Source organism: Leptonotus elevatus, chromosome 7 (assembly GCF_054856555.1).
Source record: "Leptonotus elevatus isolate MCC_2025b chromosome 7, RoL_Lele_1.0, whole genome shotgun sequence".
Lineage (NCBI taxonomy): Eukaryota > Metazoa > Chordata > Actinopteri > Syngnathiformes > Syngnathidae > Leptonotus > Leptonotus elevatus.
This window is the reverse complement of record NC_141245.1, coordinates 22,385,219-22,413,124: the sequence shown is the minus strand read 5'-3', so window position 1 is coordinate 22,413,124 and position 27,906 is coordinate 22,385,219. Positions and strand designations below refer to the sequence as shown.

Here is a 27,906-nt window from a genome sequence, read left to right as displayed (position 1 = left end):
AAATTGCCCACCTCGATTCAGATCCTCATTTAAATGTAACGGGTTCTTCCCATTAATTTCATCAATGCGCAACCTTGCTAACTATCTGTATGTGTTGTACTATTTCCAGTTTTATTGCGTCAAGGTGAGAGCAGTGGAACAGGTCGTTAAAACGACAAAACGCGTGGTGGCGTTTGCACATTTGATTGTCGCGAGCTGCTAATTGTGTTGCGATTTTGTCACTGATGCGTCATTAAGCCGCGATGGGTGAGCGGCGTTGTTTATTAGCGACAAATGGGCCACTTTTGAATTGGGTTAAACAGCAGGTGAAGTCAAAACTGCGCTCTCGTGCCGAACACTAAAAAAATACATGCAGGAATAATGAAGGAATGGATTCATTGCTTGACAGTAATAACTTAGATGTTCAAGTATCTGAATTATGTTACAGTTATTGAAATTGAGTATATGATAGGACTTTATTGTCACGGCAATAACAATTAAAATCAGTTAGGCATCTCACAATTGGGATATGATTATTGACATTCAGGTATTGCACAATTTTGTTTCGTTTTTTTTTTTGTGTATGAAGTCAACATTAACTCGAAAAATTAAAGACTAAACTAAATATGACAGGACTTGGAGATCAGACCAGACCAGAGAACATACTTTGCCCACCTCTGAGCTAAAGCATTCAGAAAGGCTTGGCGTCCACAGAAATGCAAGCCTCAGCAAAAGGAATAATACACGCCTGATGCGTCAAACGCCAGCATTACTGAACTGTACTTCCGACACTGAATACAAATGTCCCAAGCGTGTATGAATACCCTCCGGCGTGTGGTGACACGGCGGCTTAGCGAGGGAAATGATGGAGTTGGGGGTCTTCCATAACCCCTCCCTCTCCTCTCTAAGCCCCTCCACCCTCGCCTACAATTGAAAAGTGTCTGTGCGGAACACGAGTGAGCTGGTCTGTCGGCTTTTAACTGGCCAGAGAAAATTATCTGTGACCCGAGCGTGGAGACTTTCTGCTGACACATTCGGACGGAATGTGTGTATGTATGTGTGTGTGTGTGTGTGTGTGTGTGTGAGGAAGAGCAAAGGGATGCTTGCATTAACATTCCGAACATGGAGGCCGGGACATGAAAGGGAAAGCAGGGGAGGGAGGGAGAGATGGAGCTCATTTGATGGAGCCACGGAAGGCGCTTTGTAGATTAGTGATGATGCATGCACTTGTTCACTGGCTACTGTAACGGGAGCCCCGTGTATTGAATTAGAGCAGCAGGCAGATAACATAACATTGACACACTTTTTATAGCGCAGGTTCAATTTGGGGGCTATGCAGGAGTGATGATGTTGCTTGGTAAGGATGAATTGGCCCTTTTGCTCCAGGGCTCCCCCTATTGATGTGGAGTGTTCTAATATTGATTTTTTTTTTTTTTTTTAAACAATAGCTTTGATTGCATACTACTGGGACATTTTGACGTGAGTTAAACATTGTTTTTGTTAAACTGGGTCCATAATTTGTTGTTGGGAGGTCTCTTATATTTTTAGGGGCATAATTGTAATAATTATTCATTCATAATTTTTATAAATTAATTCATCAATTTTATTTTGAACGTGAAAAAAAAGCAAAAGCAAAAAGTACTTAGAAAAATAAAAATGAAACAAAACAAACCAACAACGCATAGCATATACACATGTTCCAAAAATGTGTTACTTCCTTCTTCTTTTTTTTTATAGGAGGGAAGTGGCAATAGAACAGGCCAAAATCCTTATGTTAGGTAAGCCATGATGCAAGAGACTCGTTGCATACTAGGTGTGGTTTAACCAATAATAATTCTCATAACATAGCTTTATTTTTCTATAATAAAGTAAACTCTTCATCTCCAGGGGTTACGTTCCAGACCAATCCCACAATAAGTGAAATCAAGGATCCAAAAATACCCTATTTAAATACTCCCGAGACATGTTTTTATATAACACTTTAAATAAAACAGTACTAAACTTTCAAAAACATTTCATATTTTGAAAGAGTAAGAAGAGCAATGGATACGACAAAAATGTTGAGATTACAGTAAACAAATACCTTTTTTTTAATAACAAATTTACCATCTCACAATAAATCATTGTTGCTGTAGGCATAAAAAGTAGGATGGAAGAGGATTTCACATTCACTATTATGACTTCAGCAAAAGTGAAGGTGATCTTGAAATACTTCCTGTTTTCTCTTCTTCTTTCAAATTTAGTGTTAAACATAATAGTGTGCCACCAACTAGTGGCTAAAAGCGAAATTACACCCCAAATAAAGAACACAATTGAACTTATCCAACTGAGGCTACTGTATATGAATTGGTTATTGTAACAATGTGACTTGTACTCAAAAATAGGTTTTAAAAAATAATATTCTTATGGCATTTAGGGGTACACATCGTGGTTATGTTTTTGTCCCTAGCCCGTCTAAAAGTTGAGACTTGCAGAATATGACAAAAGTCGTGCTTTGGTATAGTATGCCAGGGGTGACGTCAGCGCTCTTGAACGCTTAATAGTCGTAATATGCAACTTGTCCTTGACAATAGAAGCGTTCATCTCATCTCCACTTCCCGCTGACACGTGCGTGATCGCTGGCCACGCCGACTGTTTATTTCCTTCACTATTTTTCTCGCAGGCTGATTAGTTGCACGGATTTTCTCAACGTACCGTTGAGCCGCCAATTGTTAAGTGCGCGGGGGCTGTTAAGAGAGCTCAGCGGGTGTTTATTCAGCCGTGCGGGGGCAGGGGCAGCGGAGAGAACAACAACACCAACATAGGAAGTGCTTACGCCACTATGTCGCTCGGCAGGTCCATCAGTGCTATATAATACTTTGGTAGTGGACCTAAATAAACCCTAAACCCTTGAGTGTTGATTTTTCAGCCAACTTTGTCTTTAACTATTCGAAAACAGATACGCTACTCACTTGAAGTTATTGACACAGTATTCAGCTTTTGGATTGCATTTCTTAAACTTAATTTGACTTATGAATGCAACTGAGTTCTGTGTTACTTATTATTGCACATTTGCTGTTTTCTAACACAGCTGTAATGTCAAAATGTCAGGTGTGTAACCATGAAAATTACCAAAGACGGACAATTCTATGTTCTAGATCTCCTCCAGTCTCTCTTTATCTCTGTTGCAACCTGCTTATGACACTGTGTGGCACTTGAACCTCAGCGGACACTTCCTGCCTAAATCCAGGTCCAGAAAGTAAAAAACCCTGCCACAGTTTGGCTTTAGCCCCTCGTGCTAGCTAGCTAGCTCCCTAGCAACAACAAGCACCCGGGGTGCTAGCAAGCTAGCTCCCTAGCAACAACAAGCACCCGGGGTGCTAGCTAGCTAGCTCCCTAGCAACAACAAGCACCCGGGGAGCTAGCTAGGGAGCTAGCTAGCTAGCACCTGGGGCTAAAGCCAAACTGTGGCAGGGTTTTTACTTTCTGAATCTGGATTTGCCACCTCAGCCTGATGACGAGGCACTGTTAATCGATTTTTAGGCGTCGTCTTGGTCTAATGAAGTTAAAATGTGAACAGTATGTTGAAGAGGGCTGTTTAAATACCAATTCTAATTGAACCAGGAAATGAAATGGAAGATACTGTCACATAAAGGTGTAAAAAAAAAATTATTAACAAATGGACATCCTCTGAAATACAGACAGTAGTAAAACAAATTATAATCATCATTTTTACTTTTGTAAGTATATTTTGTACTCAGCATTTGTATTACATTACTTCAGTAAACAAATATAATCAGTACTTCTACTTTTATCAGATTTTTTAAATAAACACATAATTAACCGCACATCAGCTTGAGTATGTAGTTTGACGATCTGCAAGCTCCCGCCATGTGCTAGCAATTTGGGCCTAATCAAGTGCTGCCCTCTGTGGGCTAGTGTAGAACAGCAATCACCTCCGTTGTCCATTTTGGGCCAAGGTGGTAGTGTGTGAGTGATGCTCTCCAGAGGATGGATGCTGTGTAGGGGGGAAAAAAGTAGAAGAAGAAGGTGACATCAGCAGCCTCCACTTCCCAAAGGAGAACGCGCTGGAAACTTTAACGAGGTTACTTCCTAACTCCAATAGTGAGTGGAGGAGGGGGGTCCTTAAGTTGGCAGTGTGAAATACAGATTTATGAACTCCATTAAGCTCCATTTCTGTCTTTTTATTGGCCAGCCCTGCAGCATGTACCCTAATGTGTGGCGTGCGTGCGTGTGTGTGCGCGTTGACAGTGGTGGGGAAGGGGGGCATTTTGTAGATTAATTGCAAACAGCTTGCGCTTTTACTCACACATAAGGTCCACGCAAACCACAAATGAGGTGATAAAGGCCGTTAAATACCTGAATTGGGGCTACTGACATGCGAGAAGAGTGGGTGGGGTGTTTTCGGGTTCTAGCGAAAGCGGCGGGTGTCCGTGGTTGTCTGTTTTAGATGCCAGACCCTCAAACTGTCCTTTGCAATGGCACCGTTGCACAACTTGAAATATTTTTTGTGTTTTTTTTCCAATTGGCTCCAGTGATGCAGAAAGTGGTCAAATATGATATGTGCAGTAATAACACCCACTTATATGTCAATATTGAAAAGAAAAGAAAAATAACACTTTGTAAAAAACATACAAAAATGACAATAGAGGGTAAAGAGCAGTTTTCACCACATTTCCTGCTTCAATTCAACGGATATTGTCTTGTCCCATCTGGTGTGCGCACCCTGGCCACCTGGGGGCAGTATAGCACAGACATGCATCGACATGGTCACAGCGCCTAGACAAGGTTTAGGGCACCAAGCGAGCACCCACGAGTGTTCATTTTGTCAGCCATTTTTTAATTTATTCTCAGTTTGAGTCCAGTTTCAGTCACACTTGTTAGTTTTTAACATAGTTAGTCAACCTCATCTCGTTTTTATTTAGTCCATTTTTAGTCGACCATAAATCGAGCATTTTAGTCTTTATTTTAGTCCAAGAAAATATAATTTCATTGGTCTAGTTTTAGTCAACAAAAACGTCAACGTTTTAGTCACAGTAATCATTTTACCCCTGTATATTTTTTTGTCAGCAGTTAATGTTGAACATTTCAGATCTAAAACTATTTCACATAAAAATTTCTCTCATCTTTTTTTTTTTTTTTTGATGAAAAACAATTTGACACACAATTGAGTATTTCCCCCCCTCCCCCTTCATATTCCAGGTGGCCTTCTCACCCTTTGACTTCCCACCTGCTCTGTTCGGTATGTGTGACTAACTCGTTCAGTGGGGAGCACGCTAACACAACAGCCCACCCCCAGAAAAATGGCTTCAATTGCCGTTTGCGTGTAGTTATTCAAAATAAATGTCTAGCGGCGGTGAGGGCAGGAGGGGGGTGTACTAATCGATTTCAGCGAGCCAGAATCTCCACGAAACGGTGACCGCCTCCTGCTGGTACTGCGCATAAAAAAAACCCGGCAGCGTGTGGCTGAATAGGAAAGAACTGTAGTGGGTCTGTTTTTGCAGGCTAAAAAACACTTGGTTTCTGAGTCTAAAGTTGAAACGCATTTATTTGTAAACTACGTTTGGTAAAGCCTTTAACATTTGACGTTTTATTTCATCCTAAAAGATTTATAAAGTACGGAAGCGTATTGCATTCACTTAAAAAAAAAAATCCTGTTTTTCTGAATACATTTTCTTTGTCTAGTCATTTTTCTCTGTTTTATATAATAATTATTTTTTCAGTTTTTCTGAATATTAAAAAAAAAAGGTTTTCCCTCAGAGATTAGAGAACAAACCACAACACTGTATACACATCAAGTCGAGTCTTAAGTCGTCAAATTCATGACTCGAGTCTGACTCGAGTCCAAGTCACTGACTCGAGCCCACACCTCTGACAGCAAGTGGCAAAATGGCCGCCCCCACAGATGGATAAAAACTGCTGGATTTTGCTGCATAACTCATATTCCACAAATATAATGTTAATCATGTTTAGACCAGTGAGGTCACATAAAACATTATTGTCAAGAAACGTTAAAGGTTGACTTCCACTTTAAATTTGACTTCATGGTTGGACAAGTACTCCACAGAACCAACTGTTTATATACAAATGATTGAAAAGTCATTTCAGTAGAGTAAATGGATCGACATCCCCTTCTATATATTAGCACATTCTTAACGGTTACAGACTACTTGATCTTTAGCCATCTCGTGTCACCTGTCATTCAAAAATCAATACGTCCCTTGCCCTCAATCCACATAATAACCTCTGAGCGTTCACCATGTTTTGTTGACATCCAAGCCCTGCCCTGAGTGAATAAGAGTCCCTTGCAGTCCAGTGGATAAGAGGCATTGATTGACGGTCCGCAGGGTTCAAAACGCAGGACGCCAGCAGGAAGGCTGCAGCTGAGGGGTTGCGTGGGAAGCGTGATGCTCCGCGACATATCCATCATGGCGCTCGGGGGGGGCCCCGGCGGAGCTGACGGGAAGCGAGCGGGCGCTCGGGAATCCACGGATGTTTGCGTGCCGTGCAGAGCAACAATTGCGCATACATCAAGCGCACCCACGGACAACAGCAGGCGAGTCTGTGTGCAGCAGGATGAAGGTTGCTGCCACCTTCCTGGGAGCTGCAAAAATAAAGATAATAATAGCCACTGTAGAAATTGTATGTGAATGCTGAAGAGCCAACAGTGGACTGAATTGCCGAGCAGGTAATTAAAAGTCAAAACGTGAGACTGAAAATGATTTTAAATGATTGAGGTGCCTGTTTTTAAATATTCCATTCATTTGGAGATTTGGTCGTGGAAAATGTGGAGCAATTCAATCTTGAAAAATGGAAGGAGAAGAATCTTGTAATTATGGGGAAAAATAACAATAAAATAAAAATGTTGGGTGCAGAATAACATATGCGTGGATGCTCTTCCTCTTCCGCACAACTATAAAGGATGACAAGGGTGGCAAATAAGCCAAGGTCAGATATGCTACAGTGGAAGAGTGTTGCGAACGCTTGGCTGCGTTACACTTATTGTAAATCAATTGTAATGTCGCAGTGGCGGCTGCCAGACATATTTGAACATCGGCGAGATTGAGTTTGAACACACGTAGCGAAAGAGTTCAACAGGCCATTTTTATACAAAAAGTATTCTTTTGTTATGATGACATTTCAAATGCACTCACAGGTCGCTTCGTTAGGTCCAAACTAATGAGATTCAATGCAGTTGCTTGAGGTGTTTTTGTTATTGTGGTTGCAGTGGTGTGGAACTGTGCTGGATCATAGTTATCGATACTCTCAGGTAGATAAATTAGGCTTTCGGTACAATGGAATGCAGTAATGTGATAATTTATTTACAGTAGGGCTCCTTGAATGGAATTTATGCTATACAAAGGCTGCATGCTGGTTAGCACACTAAAGACATCTTGTGGGGTAAGAATTTTTTTTTTGTAGACGTTTAATATTCCAGGTGCTTTGTCCTGCCATATGGCTCCGCCCTCCGCCAGTCCTTTCAAACGGAAGGCTAAACTAAACGTCAGTCACATTTTTGGCCACGCCTCCCACCCGCAACAACCAAACGATTTTTCACCTATCAACTTTGTTTCCGTTTCCGGTTTGCGACGTGTGGGTTCGCGTCCCAGTACTTGCGCTTCCGCCTTTGTGCCCATCTGTCGCGCGTTGCCGTCGACGGGTGCGAGGCTGCGAGATGAGCGGGAGCGCGCGGTTGGGGGCGCGCAGAGGAGGTTGTGCGAGTGTTGGAATGCTGGCCGGAAATGGCGCTGAAGTGTAAAACCCGGAAGTCGGAAACCTGTGGCATCTACCCAATAATTCATGTTAAACTGCAAAATAAGTTTTTGAGTCCGTTTCGTTCACTACTACGTTATGTTCAATCTCCAAAGTGGCCAAAAAGAAGAGGAAAGAAGCGTCATTTATCTTTGCTAATGCGACGTCAGGTGAGTCAGCTAACGCACGTAGCTAACTTCTGCTAACCGCCAAGCTAACAATATAAACCTTCATTTGAAGCGAAACGTCAGTTAGCATCAATGCTAATCGTTACTATGTAAAATCACAAGGTGACATGCTAGCAGTGTTGGCGACTTAAAAATTATCATTTTAGCTTAAGGAAAATAAGTTTACCTGGGTATGTTAACACTAACACAATTTTTCATCGAGCAGGTGGTTAACTCACAAATGTGATTCTTCTGTGCTTGTTTGATTCCACAGTCATTTTTGGTCTTTGCTGAAACTGTGAATTTTAAAATGTCACTAAACTTCCTATGTTGTTCTAAAGAAGTAGGTTTAATCCATAAAACTTGATCCTGTAGTTAGAATGCTTATCAATGAACCTTTTGGCCTTAATTATCTTTATGTGGAGTTGGAGACCTTTTGTGTGTCTGTCACAATGGAAAACAATGGGTTACTAATCTTACTAATATCATTCTATCCAATTGAGGTTTATCACTTAATCCACTTTGCATTTTTGACATTGAAGAGAATCTTCTGTTTCAATTTAATTATCTTGTTGTGCAGTGACTTTATCTCTAGACACACTGCAGCACACTGATCATTTTCCTTCTTCTGTGTAATACAGCCTCACACAAGGCGAGGATAATGACTACTTTTGCTGTTTGCCGCCACTTTCTCAGCGGTCGACACGGTGCGCCCGCGCACTCCCGCTTTCTGTTGGTGAAGCGGCGTTTTGGGGGAAAAAAGTCCTCTAACATTTATTGAGCGCGGCACAGGGTAAATTTTCAAACAATTACCTGGTCGGCGCTGAGTCACAGTTGGGCTTTCGTGACGCACAAACACAGCAGAGGCGGCGTCAAATGATTAGACGCCCCTGGCCGCCTCACAGTGTAGTCTGGTCACTCACATCTTAAGGCACGACAAATATTACGCAAATATTGCCATTTTGAGCATTAAATTGCAGAAATTAAAAAATGCTCAAAATACCAGACACGTTCTAGTAAGTAGTTTTTATTTTATTTTTAATTTTTTGGGATATTTCCATACAGTAAATTGACATATATAGTGCATGGTGTTGTTTCAGCAGCATGTCTCTGTGTGAAACTATTGTCCTTGAAAACATGTTGACTGCAGCAGATAAACAACCGCTTGACTCGGTCCAGTCACGCCAGCTCACGTCCGCCTCATTGAGCGTGAAGCCCAAGGTGTGTGGTGTTTGCTGCCTATGTTGTTCAGGAGGCAAAAAAAAAAAAAAAAAAAAAACCTCGCTCTTCATCAAGCGCCTGCAGCCACATCAGGGGACATTCCGTGTGAGGATTTGTGATGTTGGATGCAGCTCATGTACACAAAATGAAGTATTCAATTTTTGATGGCACCTGTGAAGCACAGTCGCTCCCCTCCCTTTATGCGCCGCCAGGTCTAAATCCTCCATGCCGGTTTGCCGGCAGGCTGCGCAACAGGGAAATGGTATTCTGATCCAGTCTGTGTGCAAGGGTGTGTTAGCTACACAACAGACTATTGTGTCTGGCATTTGCATTAGGGCCCGTGAAATCCAGCCTACTGGCTCATGCATTGCACAGCGCTGTGAAACAACAGTAGCGGCTGTGGCTTAGCTGTTGCCATGCTACAGCTTGATCACATGATTCAAAGCTAATCATATTTTTTTGGGGAGAAGCATCACAAACTGAAGTGTGAGGCTGTGAGGAAGCCTGTTGGATTTTTACTGGAATTTAATTAATTAATTGCTTATTTTAATTATTTATATTTATATTTATATTTATATTTATATTCACATATATATATATATATATATATATATATATATATATATATATATATATATATATATATATATATATTTATATTTATATTTATATTTATATTTATATATATATATATATATATATATATATTTATATTTATATTTATATTTATATATATATATATATATATATATATATATATATAGTCCTGCATGAGTGGGTGACGTCAGTACTCTGGTGGACGTACAATGTTGCGTTCAAGTGCGCCATGTAAAATTGTCAACTCTTCCACTCCAGCACAGTCACAACTTTGAAAGACGTGCTTCAGAACCGAAACATGAAACATGTTTGATTTTATGTGAATCGGAGATCGGAAGTACCGACCCAAATCGGTCCATACCACAAAAAGTACCTTTTTCGAGACCCATCGCTAGTTGGGATTTTGTTTCTCTTTGGTAAAATATGTCGGTATTAAAAACAAAAAACGATGCCATTAATATAAATTATTTAGATTAAATATTTTTTTGGGGGGGGAGTTCAAGTATATTGTTGCTTGAATTAATACTGTCTGACTGTCTCAGGCTACGTTCACAGCTTCCACGAGAGGCAAGATTGGGAAACAATTTGTATTTTTTCAAGAACTAAATTGAATTGAATTCTAGTTCAGCCCAATTCTTTTGATGCATATTACTAGTGCTGAAAAACCATGGTTTTTATTATACTTCCCAAATTTCTAAATCATATAAATTTGGCGAGAGAAGAGCAGCTAACATTAGCCTCCGCTGCAGTTAACTTTTCGAAGTGCTCTCCTTTGCTCTCGACAGTATTTTCACAGGGATTACGTTACCTAAGTCTCCACCACAAACATTGAATCCTGTAATCGGCACGAAACCATGTGAACAGAGAACCGCGGGCCAGGCGGGGGGGTCACTGCAATCAGGTGGGTGGGAAGATCAGAACGAGCTCAAAATGGTGTAAATTGTGCGTCGAGTAACACTCTAAGGCAGCCATTGTTGCGTCCTAGGACTCGTTGTCACGCTATCATGTGCTCGTACAAGAGATAGTCGGCCAAGGGTGCGTCATTACGGCCAGTGAATCAAGGCAACAGGCGAGCGAGGCCTGGTCTCGTCACGACGGGGAGGGATGGCCACATAATAATGGAGTCATCACGAGGGCGGCTCTCCCTTTCAGAGTGGAGACGGCGAGAATTCGCCGCCCTCCGCCTTCGATTGGTCCCCGGTGAGCACTCTCACGCCGACAGCCTCGACATGCGGTCGAACGCATCAGCGCGGGTTGCGGAGCATCAGGGATCCTCACCGATACCAAAGAAAACAGATGGCCGTGAACGTTTCAGTCACAGCTGTAAATTGTCATTTTAGCTACGACATATTACAGTTCAAGAGTTCTTGTGAACGCGTCACGCAGGGGTTTCTCCATGCTTAAATTGAGGACAGTCTGGTATCATCCAGATGTGATGCGTTTAGCATTTTGTTGTTCTTTAAATATTGTCTTATTCTTACAGTATACGTGTTATACTGAAATAGAGGATAACAACCTTGTTTGATATGAAATAAAATATAACAAAAGTTGAACTTGGCTCTCCCCAAAAAGTGAAAAGCACAACCATTAACCATTTTTTTTGTAACTTAAAGTGTTATCTTCTTTTTTTTTTCTATTCCTGACAGTGATTTTAAGGTCACTTTATCGACATCAACTTTGTATTTTTCTGCTGTGTTTGGTTACAGAAGTTACGATACCCTGTTTGAAAATCCATAAAATCGTCATACAGCTTTTGCAGTAGGAAAAGAAAATCATCATCATCATCTTCTTCTTCTTGTTCGTTCTCTTCTTTGACGATTTTCGGCGCGACTTCCAGCTGTTTCTTATGCAGCACCACCTGCATAACAATTTCAGTTCAATAACAGTTCAAATTTCAGATGTCTTAGAGCTAAAGGCAGCCTACCAGATCTTATATGTAGGAGAAACCCTGCCTTGTTTTTAACTTTTTAATCGCTGGATCCCCTTCCTGGTGCAACCTTCTCATTTATCCTTGCCAGAGAGTTCCAGTAGCTGCGTGCTTGGGCAGTGGCCAGGAACCAAACTGCGCTACTTGCATAATTATTATTATTATTATTATTTATTTTTTTTATGTGTATGTATGTGCGCGCGTGCGTGCGTGCGTGTATTTGTTAGCTCACCAGAAAACCTATTAGAAAAAATCTCATACCGTTCACCTAAACCGAACACCAGGAGACCCGAGGGGACCAAAGAAAACCAAGGAAGGTGAAATCCAGCACCGACCAGACACCCCCCCACCAGAACTCCTCCCCAGCTCAAGAAACATCCAGACCCCAACAAATCCAAAAAACATAAAATCAGGGAGGCCTCAATGCGCTACTTGCATAATGAGCCGCAACGTGCACCACGACACTCCCCCTTGCGTGAATTTGAATGGGAATAGTTGTTTGTCTATATAATATGTGTCCCCCCCCCCCCCCAAGATTCATTATAGTGTCTTGTGTGTGTAGACCCTCAAAATCAGATACAGGGTTGCAGTTATTCTGTTGCAGTACATCAGTACGTAATTGTTTGGATCCACTGTCATTTTTGCACAGTGCTTTTTTTTCAGTGACATCTGGCTGTATTTTTTGTTACGAATCCCTGTCCAGACTTTTCTGTTAAACATATTAGTTGTAGACCGATCTGGTTTTTTCCAGGGCCGATACCGATTATGAGTCGTCAAGGAGGCTGATAACTGATATTTCAAACCGATATTCATTTGCAGGTGGATAATCGGTCTATCCCTAAAACATGTATGTATGTATGTTTAAAGTGGGTTTCCTATTTTTTTTGAAAGTTTCACTACGTTAGTCAAGCATTTGATTCCCTCTTTGAGGGAAAGGCCCCGCCTTCGATCAGACTGAGACAGCAACACGATGTGCAGCTTGTTTCACATTTGTAGACTATCGCTTGTCTGAGTCCAAAAACCTGACTTTAAGTTTCATGTTTCTGCCAATAAGGTTGTTTTTCCCTCACATCCCCCGTAACCCTTTTCAACTGCATGTCTTTTCTTTTTTTTTTTTTTATGACTACATAGACGATTTGTCGATAAACAACCGCTACTGGGTATTTTTTGGACTGTTTTTTCACGCGTCCACTGCAAAAATGAATCCTGCCACACGTCGCCGTCTTCCTCCGCCGCCATGCTGTAATCCGCGCTGGCTCAGCATCAGTTTGTTTGCCTTGGCCGCACGCTGACACTGTTTTTCTCCTTTCCCGCCCGCGCAGAGAAACCGATGGCGCGGGGCCCCCCGGGCGGCGTTATCGGGATCCTCGGAGGCATCGTGGCCATCGGCCTCATCGTCGGTGTGGCCGTCACCGTGGTCATGGTCCACCGGCGCCAGCAGAAGACCCGCACGGAGACAGATAATGACCTGTGAGTAGCGAGAGCCTTTTGCCAAAAAGGAGTGTTGTCGGGCAGGGGGGGGGGGTAGGCGGGAGATTAGATGGTGAACTCATGTCGTCCCGCCGGGGGAGACCAGGGCTTTGAAAAGGCACAAAAACACCATTCGCTAGGAGTTAATAGTGCAAAGAGGCCGCCGCCTCCCTCCCATTCATCCTGAGAAGCATGCGGTTAGTCAGTCTGACGGCAGATAAAACGGAGGAACACTTGGAAGTGGCTTTTTAATATTATTTGGGGATTTTGCGGGATGGAAGTGAGCGAGGAGGTATTCGGCGCTTCTGTGATATTGGGGGTGCCGTGGGAAATTATCCAATTTCGTTTAATTGCTTTGAAAACGATCATTTGTTTCCCACAAATAATGTATCTTTGTTTATCTATTTATGTCAGAGAGGTTTAGTGACAGATGAACAATAAAATGCTCTTCCACCAGATGGCAGGAAGCACAATTAACCTGTGTTATCAACCTGTTTACCGTCCATGGGATACAATAATAGCTTTGTGTGTTCAACTAAAAGATGCCTGGTACATTTCTGAGTAAATTGAGATTATTTCAATATCTAAAATTTTTGTGACATGTGTTTGGTGGCGTGCCGTGAGATCTTTCTCATCAACATGTAACATAAAATATTTGCATCGGCTCAATAAAGGTTGAGAAACACTGTTGCAGAGCTGAAAACTGCATTACGGAAGGGTACATGACTCCCTTAAAAAAAAAGCTCCTGCTCTGTGTTAGTATATCACTCATGTCAGCTGGAATCTTCCTAACTCCAAGAGACCAAAGACAATGTTTTTGGTCTCCTGTTGGAGATAAGCAAGCAGTAGGGAGGGGCATAGCTCAGGTGGTAGTGTGACAGTCTCCCAAGCTGGAGTTCGTTCCTCAACCCTTGAGTGACTTTTATTAAAAAATTTCAGTTCTTTATTTTGACTCTCTTCCAAGTGTGTACTATTGGTCTACTCTAAAACTGAGTCTATTTTGGCCCCACTCCAAATTGTCAAAAATAAATAGAATCAAATTTACTCTACAGAATGTACTGTGTAGTAAAGGTAGTGATGGTAGTGCAGTAAAAATATAGATGTTTTCCTTAATATGATGAATAATTGGGAATTATGATCGTGCTGGTCATTTTGACCACAATTGTGCAGCCCTATGTGCTATTAATGAATAATTATAAAAGTTCAAAAAACACACAGAAACAAACCGACGGCATAAAACCATACTTACACCGGCAGATATGTCTCTGCTCGGTTGTGAAGAATGAACATTACAATTTTTCTTGTTTTGGCGCAACGTGGTACTACACCGAAGGCACACAACTCGCTTGTATACTTGTAATCCATAAACGATCGCTTAAAAATGTGTAATATAGCAGGAGAGTTAAATGAATACAAGCGCTTTTATTTGATCAAAGTGGCTGTAAAAGTCTTATAAATGTGACTTCGTTAAGCCCTGCATTAAAGATGCCGCCTTGACAAAGATCGATCTAATGTTGCGGAAAATTGTTTTCCTATGCAAACGGGTCTTTAAAAAGGCAACGGGTGGATCCATTTGCTATTTATTGTTAATGTTCCAGTGTAAGACTTTTTAAGACGGCCAGCTTGCTTTTAAACTTTATCAGCTAATCTGCCTTTTTACAAAGTGAGGTTCATAAACTCCTCTACGTGGCCAGCTGCTGCACAGCCGAGGTAACAGGGATGCAGCTGAGAGAAAACAAGTCACCAAACTGAAATAATTCTAAATGTGTTTGTGGAAGTGGAGGGGGGGGGAAAAAGAAAGCCATCTGTTTGTTGCGGGGAGAATCACAAAAAGCCACGCGGTCCAAAAACGTGAGAGCTCACGTCGCATCCCGCTAATTGCCCCAGTCGCAGACACCTGGTCTTGGCAGATAGCTCCTTGCTCGGTTGCCGAGGTTACCGCCACGCTCTCTCGAAAAAAAAGATGCGAAGAGCAATCCTGGCGGAAAATGTCACCCTTATGCGCAGGGGTCGGCCTTTCTGGGAATTTGAACAAAATGAGCGCACGTACACTATTCACAAAACAGAATGGCTATTCGGCTAGCGGGCGAGATTTCAAGATGAACCTAAAATGCAGTATAACCTTTGCAAGTGAACTTCATTTGACTTTCTCTCAACTTTTCAATGCCTGACTGTTCAACATTTCAGTACTTTTTGCACAACTTGCTAGGGATGGACCGATTATCGTCCGGGCCGATTATCGATTATCCAAATCCTCTGATTTCAGGATATCACCAGTATTTGTTCACTGATTTCTGTAGTCCTTCATGAAAGAAGACTTACTACCTTCTGTGTTTAATCAAAATAAGACATTTGCAAACCTCTGTTTTTTACTTTGGAACACAATGAGCGAACCGGTAACATAGCACAACATCAATACCCCCTTTTTTTAAATCACTATATCAATACGAAGTACGAAATATACACCAATCACTGGCTAATAAACAGTAATCAGGGAGAAAATGCTTTTGTAGTACACTTAAATGCAAAATTTTAATAAATCAGATTCATCGATTGACTAATTGGTAGATTCATCGATTCTAAAAATATTCAATAATGACAGAACTAGTGTGATGTGCCTAATTTTGTCCGACTCTCAACATGTTGGCATTTTTCTCATATTCGACGAGATTCACCACCCATTTTTTTAAATCTTCTACTCAAAATCTGTGCTGATCTCAAATCTAAAACAATGCAACACCACACAGTAAATTTGACTAAATAGGACTAAATAGACAAAATTTTAGAGAAATATTTACACTTGGAAAAGAGTAAAATAAAGAATTGGAAAAAATAAAAGTGACTCAAGGGTGGAGGAACGAACTCCTGACCTTCAGCTTGGGAGATAGCCGATCTACTCCCTGCTCCACGCAGCTCCTGCTGGATGTTAGTATATCGCTCGTGTCAGCTGCTGCTGATTTCATGATTCCATGGAATCTTCCTAACTCCAAGAGACCAAAATCGATGTATTTGGGCCTTGGAGATAAGCAAACAGTAGGAGGGGCATAGCTCAGGTGGTAGTGTGGCAGGCTAGGCTCCCAAGCTCAAGGTGGTGAGTTCGTTGCTCAACCCTTGAGTGACTTTTTTTTGTATTTTCTTCAATTTTTTATTTTAATCTCTTCCTAGTGTAAATCTTAGCCTACTCTAAAACTGAGTCTACTTGGTCCCTCTCTAAATAAAGTCAAATGTACTCTACAGAATTTACCGTGCAACATCTGCAAGGAACTTTTTGTCATTGCAGTGGTTGACAAATGTGAATTTCTCTTCCGCGCCCATCCATTGAAAAACCTACTTAACTTAACGGTTGGATTCCAGTTGACGAATAAAAACGTCCACAGCAGCGAAGGAATTTGGTGTTATATTATGAGAAAATTCACAAAAATCAAATTATGTACCTTGGTTAAAAAAAGTTTGGGAAAAACTGAGTGTAAAGCAACTGCACCACCACCACCTCCACTACTACTTTCTGTCTCCCACTCCCCACCCTCTGCTAATCTGTCTTTCTCTCACTGTGACGTGGAAGTAACTGCTGCCTGTCTGTCTGTCTGTCTGTCTGTCTCCCTCCCGCTCTCGCCTCCCTCAGCATCGCCGTTGCGGCTGTAACAGACAGTTGCGTGACACAGGCTGCGGAGAAGCCAGAGTCCGCCACAAGGAAAGTAGAGGCACCTGACCCCAGTCTGTCCCCCGCCGAGCCCTGTCCCCCCGGATCCTCTATTCTCTTGCCCGCCTCCAACGGTGGCCTGCAAGTGACGTACTTGAGCACGCCGCTGTGAGAGAAAAAAACAAAACAAAAGCGGGCCGCCTAGTCTTAAAAAAAAAAAAAAAAAAGAAAGAAAGAAAAGCGGCGCCGCACGTTTGATGTCAAACTTTGTTCAAGTAAATCTGTCTCATTTGATAAACTTCGATAAATCAGACTCCATTAAAAGCCTTAAGAGGGACTATCAAGCTCCGCGTTTATCTGATTGGGCGAGCTCGGGCTGACTACTGGCAAACATATCAAATCAAATTGCTAATCAGGGGAAAATCATCCGTGATCTGATAGAGGATTTGGCTGCTGTTATCTTCCCATGAGCCCAATCTCTCCGATAAAGTCATTTGTTAAGAGTAGTGCAACCTCCTCTCCTTTTGTCTGCCAATCCAAAACACCAGCCAACCCCCCCCCCCCCCCCCATCCCCCGACAAACACCACCCTCGCCGATCCCCCCCCCCCCACAACCAGTCGCCGTGCATGATTGTTGTCGCCCATGCATGACAAGAGTCGTGTCCGTGGTGTGTAACTGTGCATGCGCTGTCGTCAAAATGTGACTTAGAGCTTTAAGTGTCCACTTTTGTTCGGTGTCTGAAGATGAAGTGATGTTTAATCAAGTGAATGTTGCAGGTTCTTAGTTTTGTCAGTGGCGGACCGTGCATTTGGTATCTGGGCCTTCAGTGGGGATTTACCCGACTTAATCTATGGATTAATAGCACCGCTATCACGTCGTCGCAATTATAGACACCATCAATACTGCAGTAGAACAGCCGCAACTGTGTCAAGTACATTATCTGGAGCGGTTCACAATCAATATTCATCTAATAACATGACAAAAACTTTCAAATGAAGAAGAATAAATGATACTCGCCAGAGATGTTGATTATCAAATGTATGAGAAGGGGGAGTTTGCAGTGTTAAAACTGCTAGCAAGATTTAAAAGGAGCCTCGACTTCACTAACAACTAAAATTGATTGGACAAATTATCTAGAGATAGACGATTATTGGCGCCGTTATTCAGCATTTTCACAAATATTGGCATCTGCCATTTTGAAGACTCATACGCCCGATAATAGATCCATTTAAAAAAAAGTGTTAACTTCAGAGAACTAATTATTTCAATTTTCAGAGATGCTGCTGGCCCTGCACCTTCTGTTTTTGTTTGAAATTAAAACAAAGATAAGTACAATTTGAATACAGTACTTCAGATATTTTGTAAATTTGGATGACTTATAGAGAGATATTAAGTTTATTTTTTTTACTTTTGAAAACATGCGACCGCCCCTGGGAGATCCCTGAACTTTTTGTTAGATTTTTAAAACAAAGATTGAAAAAAACTACAATTTTTTTTTTTAGCTCCAATATTTAACGTTGTTCAATAAACATGTTCTTAAAAAAAAAAAAAATCAAGAGCTGCAGTTTGTATTCTTTTTCTAATTTTCATGCCAATATTTTCCCTTTAAGAAAATGAATATCGGCTCCAAATATCGGTTTGTCCTTGACTACTAATTATCGGCTCTGAAAAAAACGGTCTATCTCTAAAATTATCTAACGTCTGTATAACATACAGGACTCCAAGAGAGCAACCAAGAGAAATGCTAGAAAAGGAAGTCAATTGACTGTTGAGAATAAATTCATACAATTTCACGGAACAAATATTAGAATTTAGGTAGTAAATACCCACCACTGATTTGTATAGACGCCGGGATACAGGAGAGACTTTTACACCCTCGAAACCAACATGGCTGATTGTGTTTGCCCCATTGCAAGCGGCGCACGGCGGGACCCGCCGTCGGTCAAGGCTAATAAATCACGCCGCCGTTTAGCGGGCCGAGCGTCTAATGATTATCAAAACAGACGGGCGTTTGTCAAAAGCGATAGTCTGGGAAGAATGTGTTCATCGCTCTTGCTCACCCCCGGCGTGATTTATGACCCCCCCCCCCCCCCCGCCTGAAAATGCGTCCGCAATTGTAAGCGCAACAGCGGCGCACCCCCTTGCGAAATGAATTTGCTCACTCGCGTTGCTGACATTGACACAGTTGCGGACGTTCGCCGGGATAAATCACTTTGACACTGCCGTCTCTGCTAGCTTCCCCACGCGGCGCGGGAAAAACCCTGTTGACGCTGGACGTCGTCAACGGGTTTCCACAGCTGGGACTGAAAGGACACTTGACTTGAGCGGGAAAGAGGATTTTTGGAAAATAAATGTCAATGTTGAATAATGCAAAAGTGCTTTCAAGGAGGCGTTCACACCTGGTGTCGACATGCACGTAAACTATGGACTGCTCGTGTTATCCACCGCCCACATTGATTGAGATGTTCTCACAGGAATTTAGTAGACCGCCAATAAATGATGCCACCCCAAAAATGTTGATAGTTGCCTATATTAATTAGTTCAAAATTTAAATATACACCAAATGATTATCCCAAAACACTTTATATGCATTTCAAAGTCATTTTACAACAGTACCCTTAAAAATAAATGGCTTACAGATTTGATTTAGGAGCGGAATTCAAGTGTGCATGCATTTCTACTCCCGCATCCCATAATAATAACAAATCTCAAGCAAAAACGAGACCTCTGTCATTTGAAGTAACTAAAGAGGAAGTTAACCATAAACATTTGTGACCTCACTAGTCTAAACATGACATTCTGATTATTATTATTTTTTAATCAATTACATACATGAGTTATGCAGCAAAATCCAGCCGCTTTTATCCATCTCAGGGGGCGGCCATTTTGTTGTTTGTCTGGTTTGTGAAGCTGAGCTGTGATTGGTTGTTACCTGAGACCTGCGCAACATTGATGTCATCTTCAGTCAACACCAAGTGGCAAAATTGATAAAAAAAATTTTTTTGCTGCATAACTCGTATTCCACTAACACAATATTAACCAGAATATCATATTTAGACTAGTGGAGCTGCATAGAACATATTATTGTCAAGAATTTTGGGGGGAGTTGACTTCCCCTTTAAGTCATGTCATCTTTATTTATGAGTCAATCAGCAGAGCAAAAACATGCAGCAAAAGTCTAATCAAACATTGTCCACAATTTAGTTAGTACCTTTGAAGCATTTGGTGCCTCCTGTACATAGACATATAACTTAAACCAGATTTATCAATTTTTCTTCAACTTTTTTTCGAAGGAAATGTACGACGGCGTATTAGGGCCATGTATACAGTAAATATATATATATTTTTAGAGGGTGTTAAATTTGTGAGAAAAAACTCGTAAATTTGCGACTTTATTTAAGTGCCAGATTTGTGAGCAAAAAACGTACGAGAAATAGACGTAACGTACTATTCGGATGTTTGTGCCAATATTTTTCGGTAGGGTTTTCAAATGAGTAGATTGTACGGCCAGCGCCAACGACGCCTCGCTTTGCGACGGTCCACACCCTGAGGATCAAGCATTTAAGTTAATTTGTTAAAATGTATATTTCCTTGAACATTTATGTTTCCAGAATTATTATTTCCACATTCATACATTTCGGTATTTTTTTTTGTACAAGTAGCTAAATTGATGTGTCGAATCTGCTGCTCTTCGTCATTCACCTCGTCATTTACAAAAAGTATGCTGGCTTCTGATTGGTTCGTGTTAGTCAGCTGATAGGGGATCAGGAAGTGTTGTTGCTCTAGCTGCCGTGCATGACGAGTAAAGTCTAAATAAAGAACGAATCCGTCTCCAGTGTGCCATTCACCACCAACGAATCCTCACATTAGATTAAAGCTACGCTACGTGTATTTGTCATAAATAAATACGTTTTTTTCTCGCAGATTTGCCACTTTATAAAGTCACAAATATTTTTTTGTCTCTGAATATTACACATCCTCTGGGGAGAATTTTTTTTATACATGGCCTTAATACGCCGCCATAGGTTATAAAAAAAAAAGAAAAAAAGATGAAAATCTGTTCCTCAACACTCCAAATATTGACATGTCCTGCTAATTACAATGTCACCTTGTATAAAATCCTGCTGAGTTCTTGTGAGAACAGGTTGCATGATTGTTAAATCTTCCGATATGTTCCCATATCCACGTTACGCCAACGAGGTTATTGAACACAGCTGGAGTTTGATTCCCTGCGAAGGCGACGTGTGTCGCCGCAGGTGCAAGCTCACACGCGCGTGCTAACACCAGGTGCGAATGGCATAAGTTCTTGTATGAAACCTTTGCAATTCTGACCTGCAGTCGCTTGAAGCTGTCTACCAAAGTGTCACTGTTGTTGTTAATTGGTCCGAACCTGGTGCTTGAATGTGAAATGCTGTACATGCGGTGTTATCATCTTGTCATAGCAGTGTATGTGTAATCTATCAATGCCTGAGGTCTGGATGTAAATCGGTTGTGTATAATAAGTTAAGTGTTCTGCGCCACGACCAGAATTATTTTTTTGATAAACTTGTCCAAGAACAAAAGGCATTTGTTGCATTCTTGTGTTTTTTTTTTTTCACCCTCATAGCCGTTTGCGAGACAAAGCGAGAAAGTAATTGCCTTCCGAAGATCACATCGCTTTCATCGCCCGACCGCAATTAAAAGTATCATTAGCATTTAAATTGCCAAATAAGATTGTGATCAGCAGAAATCAATGAGAGCAGCGAGGGTCAGCGCCAGTGTTCGGCCGAGTTGTTCCCGACTAGTCAAACAGCGGCATTGTGATCCCAAGAGGCTTCAGCCTTATTGGCTGAAAATTGCTCCTGCGGGGTCATAAATGATGGTCAAGAGAGGGCCTCCTCTTTGCGAGAGTGCATTGTAGGTCCTGGCCCGTAAATCTCCCGCCCAGATTACTCCTCTCAGTTCAGGGATTAGCAATGTTTTCCCCTCGCTATCCCCCTTAAATCTCCCCTTAAGCTGCCCTGAGCTTTGGTGTCCAGCCGAGCGTGGTGGGCAAGAGATCCTTAAGGTGGACGCCTGAGTGCAAACCTGGACGGAGCTCTCGCGCTCCCCCCCCCTCCCCGCCCGACGCATCCTACTGGCCACGGGCGTGTGGCGCTTGTCAGCTCGCATTAGTGTCGGTTGCCCCCCAAATGGCCGCCACCCTCATTACTGCATCATGGCACAGCTGGGGTACGGAAGTTCGGGAATGACAACGGACTGCGACGACGTGACACGCTGCACGCGGAGCAGTTAGCTTGGTTAGCTTTGTCGAAGTTGGTTGCAAAGACGACACAATTGCTGAAATATTTGACGCCCAAAAGAACGATTATTCAAAAAGTATGCGTGTAGATTTTTATTATTTTAATATTGATGTGAAATTGTAGGTTTAAGGCAGAGGTTCTCAAAATGGGGTCACTGGAACACCGGGGGTCTGAAAAATTATTTAGAATAATATGATTGAAAAAAAAAGTACATAACTACTATTTGGGTGATGGTTTATCTTAGCCTCATTTTTTGGCTAATTTAAAGCTCTTGGAATTACAACGTTTGATACATAAATCTGACATCACAGCATAAATAGGTTTGTTTTTCTTTTAGAACACAAAAGAGAAGTATAGTTTTTCAACGTAATAGTCCTATTTTTTTAGGCAATGAAATAATCTTTTCCCAAAATAAAAGGTGTAACATTACAAGAATAAAGTTTTATATTTGAAATTCACCTTCTTCTTTTTTTCTTTTTTTTTTTAAATATGACTTTCATCCCTTGTTAAATGTTGACTAATTTCTTAACATCGTGACTTTATCTTGGAAAAAAAGTTAAGATGGCAACTTTTCATCCTGGAACAAAACGGGTTTTTTTCTTGAGAAAATATAGCTCACATTGAACTATCTATCATTGTTTCCTCAAAAATGGTTTAATTCCTATGACATTTAGGGTTACACATAAACACAAACCCCCCAAAATTATTTCCAATAATATGTAACGCAGCATTTCAATTAATTTTGGATTTGTGGAATATGAATTAAGCAGTGAAATCCACATGTTTTTTTTTTCCCATGATCATTCACATCTCAACTGTTTTCTGAACCTGAGCCGTGATTGGTCGTTATCTTAGCCCTGAGCAACTCTGATGTCATTTTCAGTCTGCAGCAAGAAGAAATGGCTGCTCCTTAAGATGGATACATACAACATATGATTGGAAAGAAAATGTCTGGGTTGACTTCCCTTTTAATTGATGTCAGTATTATGACGAGGTCCATGAAAACATTTCTCCACTGTGTAAAAGGGTCCCTGCTTCAGAGTACACAGTACTTTCTTTTTTTTTGGACTTGGATAATGTACACTTCAGATTCCAACAGTTGTATCCCCCCCCCCCCCCCCCCCAGTTACATTTGCATTTGAGCAGACCTCATTATGGGAAGCCAATTGTTTTATGGTACCTAAAAAATGTGAGATTCATAAACGACCATGAATTTCTAGTTAAAATGCACCCGTAGGCACAAACGTTAGCCTGTATTGCACGGAGATCATCCAAAATTGCAACACCGGCCCCTGAAGATGTCAAGACGTCCCCTGCAAAATACGTGGAGCTTCTAACGGACCATTTCCTACCTTTTGTATAAAAAGAAGAAGCCACCCAGGTTTCCGCAGTTGACATCTTCACCATTGAAGCTGTAACTGCTATGGGCATACTGGGAGAGAAAAGGCTGGTGGGTGGGGCCACCAACCTCCCCTGACCTCAACCCTATTGTGAGAAGCTTGGTGTGGTATCTTGGAAAGCAATTATGTGCACATTCACACAGTGACACGGCATCCTGCAATCGGATAAAAGGGAAAAGACATCAGTGGCAGCGCACGACAGGGCAGAAAGTTGTCACATATCCCGAGGTGGCAAGTACGCTGTGATCTTACGTAGAAGTACACATACTTTTTTTTCCACAACTGTAAAGAGAAAGCCTCCGGTAAAAGTAGAAGTGCTGATTGAACTCCTTTGCTGACGGAGACGTTTAAAAGTACAGATTAAAATGTACTTAAGAACAAACGTAAAACAATTTTACTGTCAACTATATCAAATGCCTGTTTTTAAACTTGACACAAAAACAATGTTCAGATGTAGTCATCACACTTTTATTTTTATCAAAACAATGTGTAGCAATACCTTAGCTAAATTTGCACTTGCTATCCGTTATATCTTTACACGCTAGCTGCCTCTGTACATCTTTGTTTGTACCTCCAAGGGTGGAAAATTGTCGGTTCGCCCCCCCCCCCCCCCCTATTCCCCGCCGGTGTCATTTTTACAAAACAGTGCCGTGGAAAAATGCCAGCTTGTACAGGCAGCATAAAAGGGTCTATTGACTCCTACTGTACCCCAACTTCCCAGGACGGGACGTCCTTTAGGCAGCTGCGAGGCAAACGTTCCCCCGAGTGACGCCGACAGCTGCCGCTTTGAAGCCTTTGGTTGGCGCGGAGGCGTACAAATTGAAACTGATGACTTTTTAATCCAACAACATGGGTTATTATATTCTCCCGTGAGTTTGTTCCCACTCTTTGCCCAGGTTTGCCGAAACAAGCCCGTGTCGTCACCGCACGTGTGCAGAGCGACGTTGAGGTCGTTAGCAGACGGCAGCTGTTCAACTGTGAGAGAGCAAAAAAAAAAAGCGTCTCGCCCAGGCTGCTTGTTTTCGAATATTTGGCATACGTATTAACCTCTACCTGAACCTCATCATAATCCTTTTGGATATTAATAACGCTGCTTTGATATATTTGATTGCAGAGATAGAAAAAAAACCCCAAAATGGCTCAAAGCTAGACACGACAAATATTACAGGAGCAAAAAAGGAGATCATCGTTAACACCGATAATGTTAAGGGGAACTAAACCCCCACATTTTTAGAGCAAGAAGTACGACTGTACTCTGAACAATACTACTTTGTGTGAAATAAGAATTAAACTGTAAAGCGGTCGCCATTTTAGGCTAAATCATCATCAGCTTGATACCGGAAGTAACATCGCAGCTTCTGCTATTGAATCGTGTTAGCCGGCAGATTTTGATAGCGACGGGTTTAATCAATCGATCCTGTGTACACCATGGCTGGGTACACCTTCGACTGGTCGCCTGTTTATCACAGGCACATAAACAACAAGCCTTCACAGACAATTTAGAGTGAATTAACCAAACCTGTCTGGAGTTTTTTGGAATGTGGGAGGAGGCTGGAGTACATGTGGAAAATACACACAAGCACGCTAAGTATCGCAGCCGCCTTCAGTCTAAATGTACTAAAAACCGTACACTGGAAATCCACCAAGCAGTATGGTTACCCGAACCCGGGACCTCAAGTCTGTGAAGTAGACGTGCTAACCACTTAGCCGCCAGGCTGACCTTATAGTCGAATGGGATCCAATACAAGCCAGTATTTGAAAGAATAATTTCTAAAAGGCAAAGAGTCTTTAAAAAAAACAAAAAACATTTCACTTTTATTTTTCCTGACTATCACTTTCTGTTGTGCTTGTGGACTACACACAGACACACACACGGGTTCATCTCACCGCAATGCCTCTTTCCTCTGAATTCTCTCAATTTTGACATCTGATGATGATGATGGCCGAGGAGAAAAAGAAGGTGCAAACGCAACGATCAGAAAAGAGGACGCCTGGGGGGGGTTGGGGGGGGGGGGGGGGTGATGTGCATGTGTGCGCGCTCGCCATGAAACATGATGGCTCCCCCTGAGCCGCCGCCGCCAATGAAATGTCATCATGAGAGGGCCCCGCAGGTTTGAAGAATAGATCTCGCTGCAAAACGTGTGTGTGTGTGTGTGTGTGTGTGTGTGTGTGTGTGTGTGTGTGTGTGTGTGTGTGTGTGTGTGTGTGTGTGTGTGTGTGTGTGTGTGTGTGTGTGTGTGTGTGTGTGTGTGTACCCTTGCAATTCATCCCAACATAGAGGCGGATGTTAAAAAGTGTCAAATGTTGGGTGATGTTATTGAAAAGAAGCGACATGTAGGTCAGTGCAGGAGACGTTCGGCAGCTCCTCTCGCTCACTCGCTGCGGTTTGATGTCACGCTGCGTTGACGGTGGCTGGAAATGAGATTTTTTTTTTTTTTCTCCCAAGGCTGCTGTCAAAGCTTTTGTGTTTGTCTGCATCAAGTGAGCGAGATTACAATGTCGTCTAATGTCTAATGAGCTTTTCCGACTCACCTCTGCGAGCTCCTGCAGCTCCTTGTTCGTCAATAGAGAAAATGGATGCCTCGCATATTTTATTTTTTTTTCCAGAGTGCTGCAAGAGCAGAGGGGGGGGGGGGGGGGGGCTTTTGCCACCTCGCTGAGGGGCTGACGATAGTGCCGCATGGACCCGGTAAAGGCGCGGCAACCTCTGTGAGTGGTGTAGCTGACCAATTCCTCACATTGTCTGTCATGACTGATGTGAATCCTGGCCAGTGATGGTGTACGGCATGTAGTCGATGTAGGATTTACCCGCGCCGTGGTGGTCCGAACTGAGCCTAAAACCCCTTTTTTTTTTTTTTTTTTTTTTTTTTTCTCTTAGCCTAAAACCCCTTGATGCAAACTGACCAAAGTGTGAGTCGTTATGTGGCAAATACTTACGGCAACACTGTGGGGTGTTAAGATGTCAACAATTCTATCGAGTACCTGTGAGATTTTTCTGTATGTCGATGGAAGTATGACTTTAGAATGGACAAAAGGTGTCACGGACCAATTGCTTTCATTTTTTTTTTCTCAGAATATTGCACCCACCCTCTAAAAATATATATATTTATACGTGGCCTTAATACATCATCGTGCCCAAGTCATTGTTTTGCAAAAAAATTATTTTTTTGCCTAAATCATCTCCTCATGATGCAAATGGTTACATTTTTGTGACCCTTAGTCATGACTCTGTGAATTGTGACAGGAAAAATTTAATTCAGGCAATCAAGACACAACCTGACTAAAGAACAAGGTAGCGGGCGTAAATAAAAACAAAACATGTCCTAACCGAAGTGCAAAATTCGTCGCGCCTCAGAAATGGCGGACCAGCTCAGTGAGGTGTGAGAAACCCGAGAGTGCTTATTTAGAGTCTGCGCCTAGTTTTTCCATCGCCTTTTCATTGTTTTAGTATGGGAATTGTGTCTTGTGTTTTCCGGTTCTTGCTGTTTCTTCTCCGTCTTCATGTTTTTACATAATTTTGAATCACGCAAGATTGGACGACTAGATACTAGATTGGTGGTGGAACGGAAATGTGTGTGTGTTATGCTGCGTTGTGTTGTACTCTATTGGAGAACACCACACACACACACACACACACACCGTATGATCCAAAATATGAATTGACAGATTTTCTTATCTTCATGTGTAGTCATGTCTGTAACAGAAAACTGAACCGCTTGGTGCAGACTTGTTTTTAGACCAGACAGCCAAATGACGAGCACGAGGCATTCCAGTTGCTGATGTTGTTTGTCATAATTGACATGTTGACCTGTACACCTTGTTTACGTTTACCCTGGCGAGCTGAACTAAAACGAACCCATTGGTGAAAATGTAGCTTCAGATGAGGGAAACTGTCAAAACTGACAATCAAAGCCTCATCTTTTTTTTTTCGTTTTGAAAGTGCTGTCATGATGGCAGGGGCTTTTTTTGTCGGAGCGTAAATAATGAGCGTGAAAGAAAGAGTTAAGCGGTGCGCTCATGCACAAATTTTCTGCGCATTAAAGCGCCAGCTTGGCCTTGCCGGAAAAGGTCATGTTATTCAATAAGGACGTGAACCAGCGCGAATGAGAGGCAGCGAATGGCGCAGATAAGGCGTGTCGTCTTCATTATCCACGATGGCTCCTGATGTCGTGTCAGGATGTGAATGTGACTCCAACTTGTTTTGGTGTGAATGTTTTTGCAGTGTGACAACCTCTCAGTGACAGTTTATGTGCAGGCTTGTGAGGGTGCGCGCACATAGCGAGTATTGACAATTCCGAGCTTGCGTCACAAGTCAAAATGGCGGTCTTAACTCGGTGAAATGACGCTCTATGCTCATTGAAAAGTAGAGTACTTTGGATCGTTGTAATTTGACAGGCAAAAGCAATGCAAAAAGGGAAGCATTTACATTGCGTTGTATTGCGGAAATATCTGAAATTCCCGGATGTTGGG

The 27,906-nt window shown here is 41.9% G+C and overlaps 1 protein-coding gene across 4 annotated transcripts in view; it reads left to right on the top strand.

Annotated features, from left to right (window-relative positions):
- The window catches only part of nectin1b (nectin cell adhesion molecule 1b), a 204,088-nt gene that overhangs the window by 149,235 nt on the left and 26,947 nt on the right, over nt 1–27,906 (top strand). For 3 of the 4 annotated variants that reach the window (XM_086081314.1, XM_086081313.1, XM_086081316.1), the window contains 2 exons: nt 12,966–13,113; nt 16,736–16,806. In XM_086081314.1, the coding sequence (XP_085937440.1) occupies nt 12,966–13,113; nt 16,736–16,806 (219 nt within the window). The remainder of the gene's footprint in view (nt 1–12,965; nt 13,114–16,735; nt 16,807–27,906) is intronic. The other variant, XM_086081315.1, reaches the window with a different exon arrangement.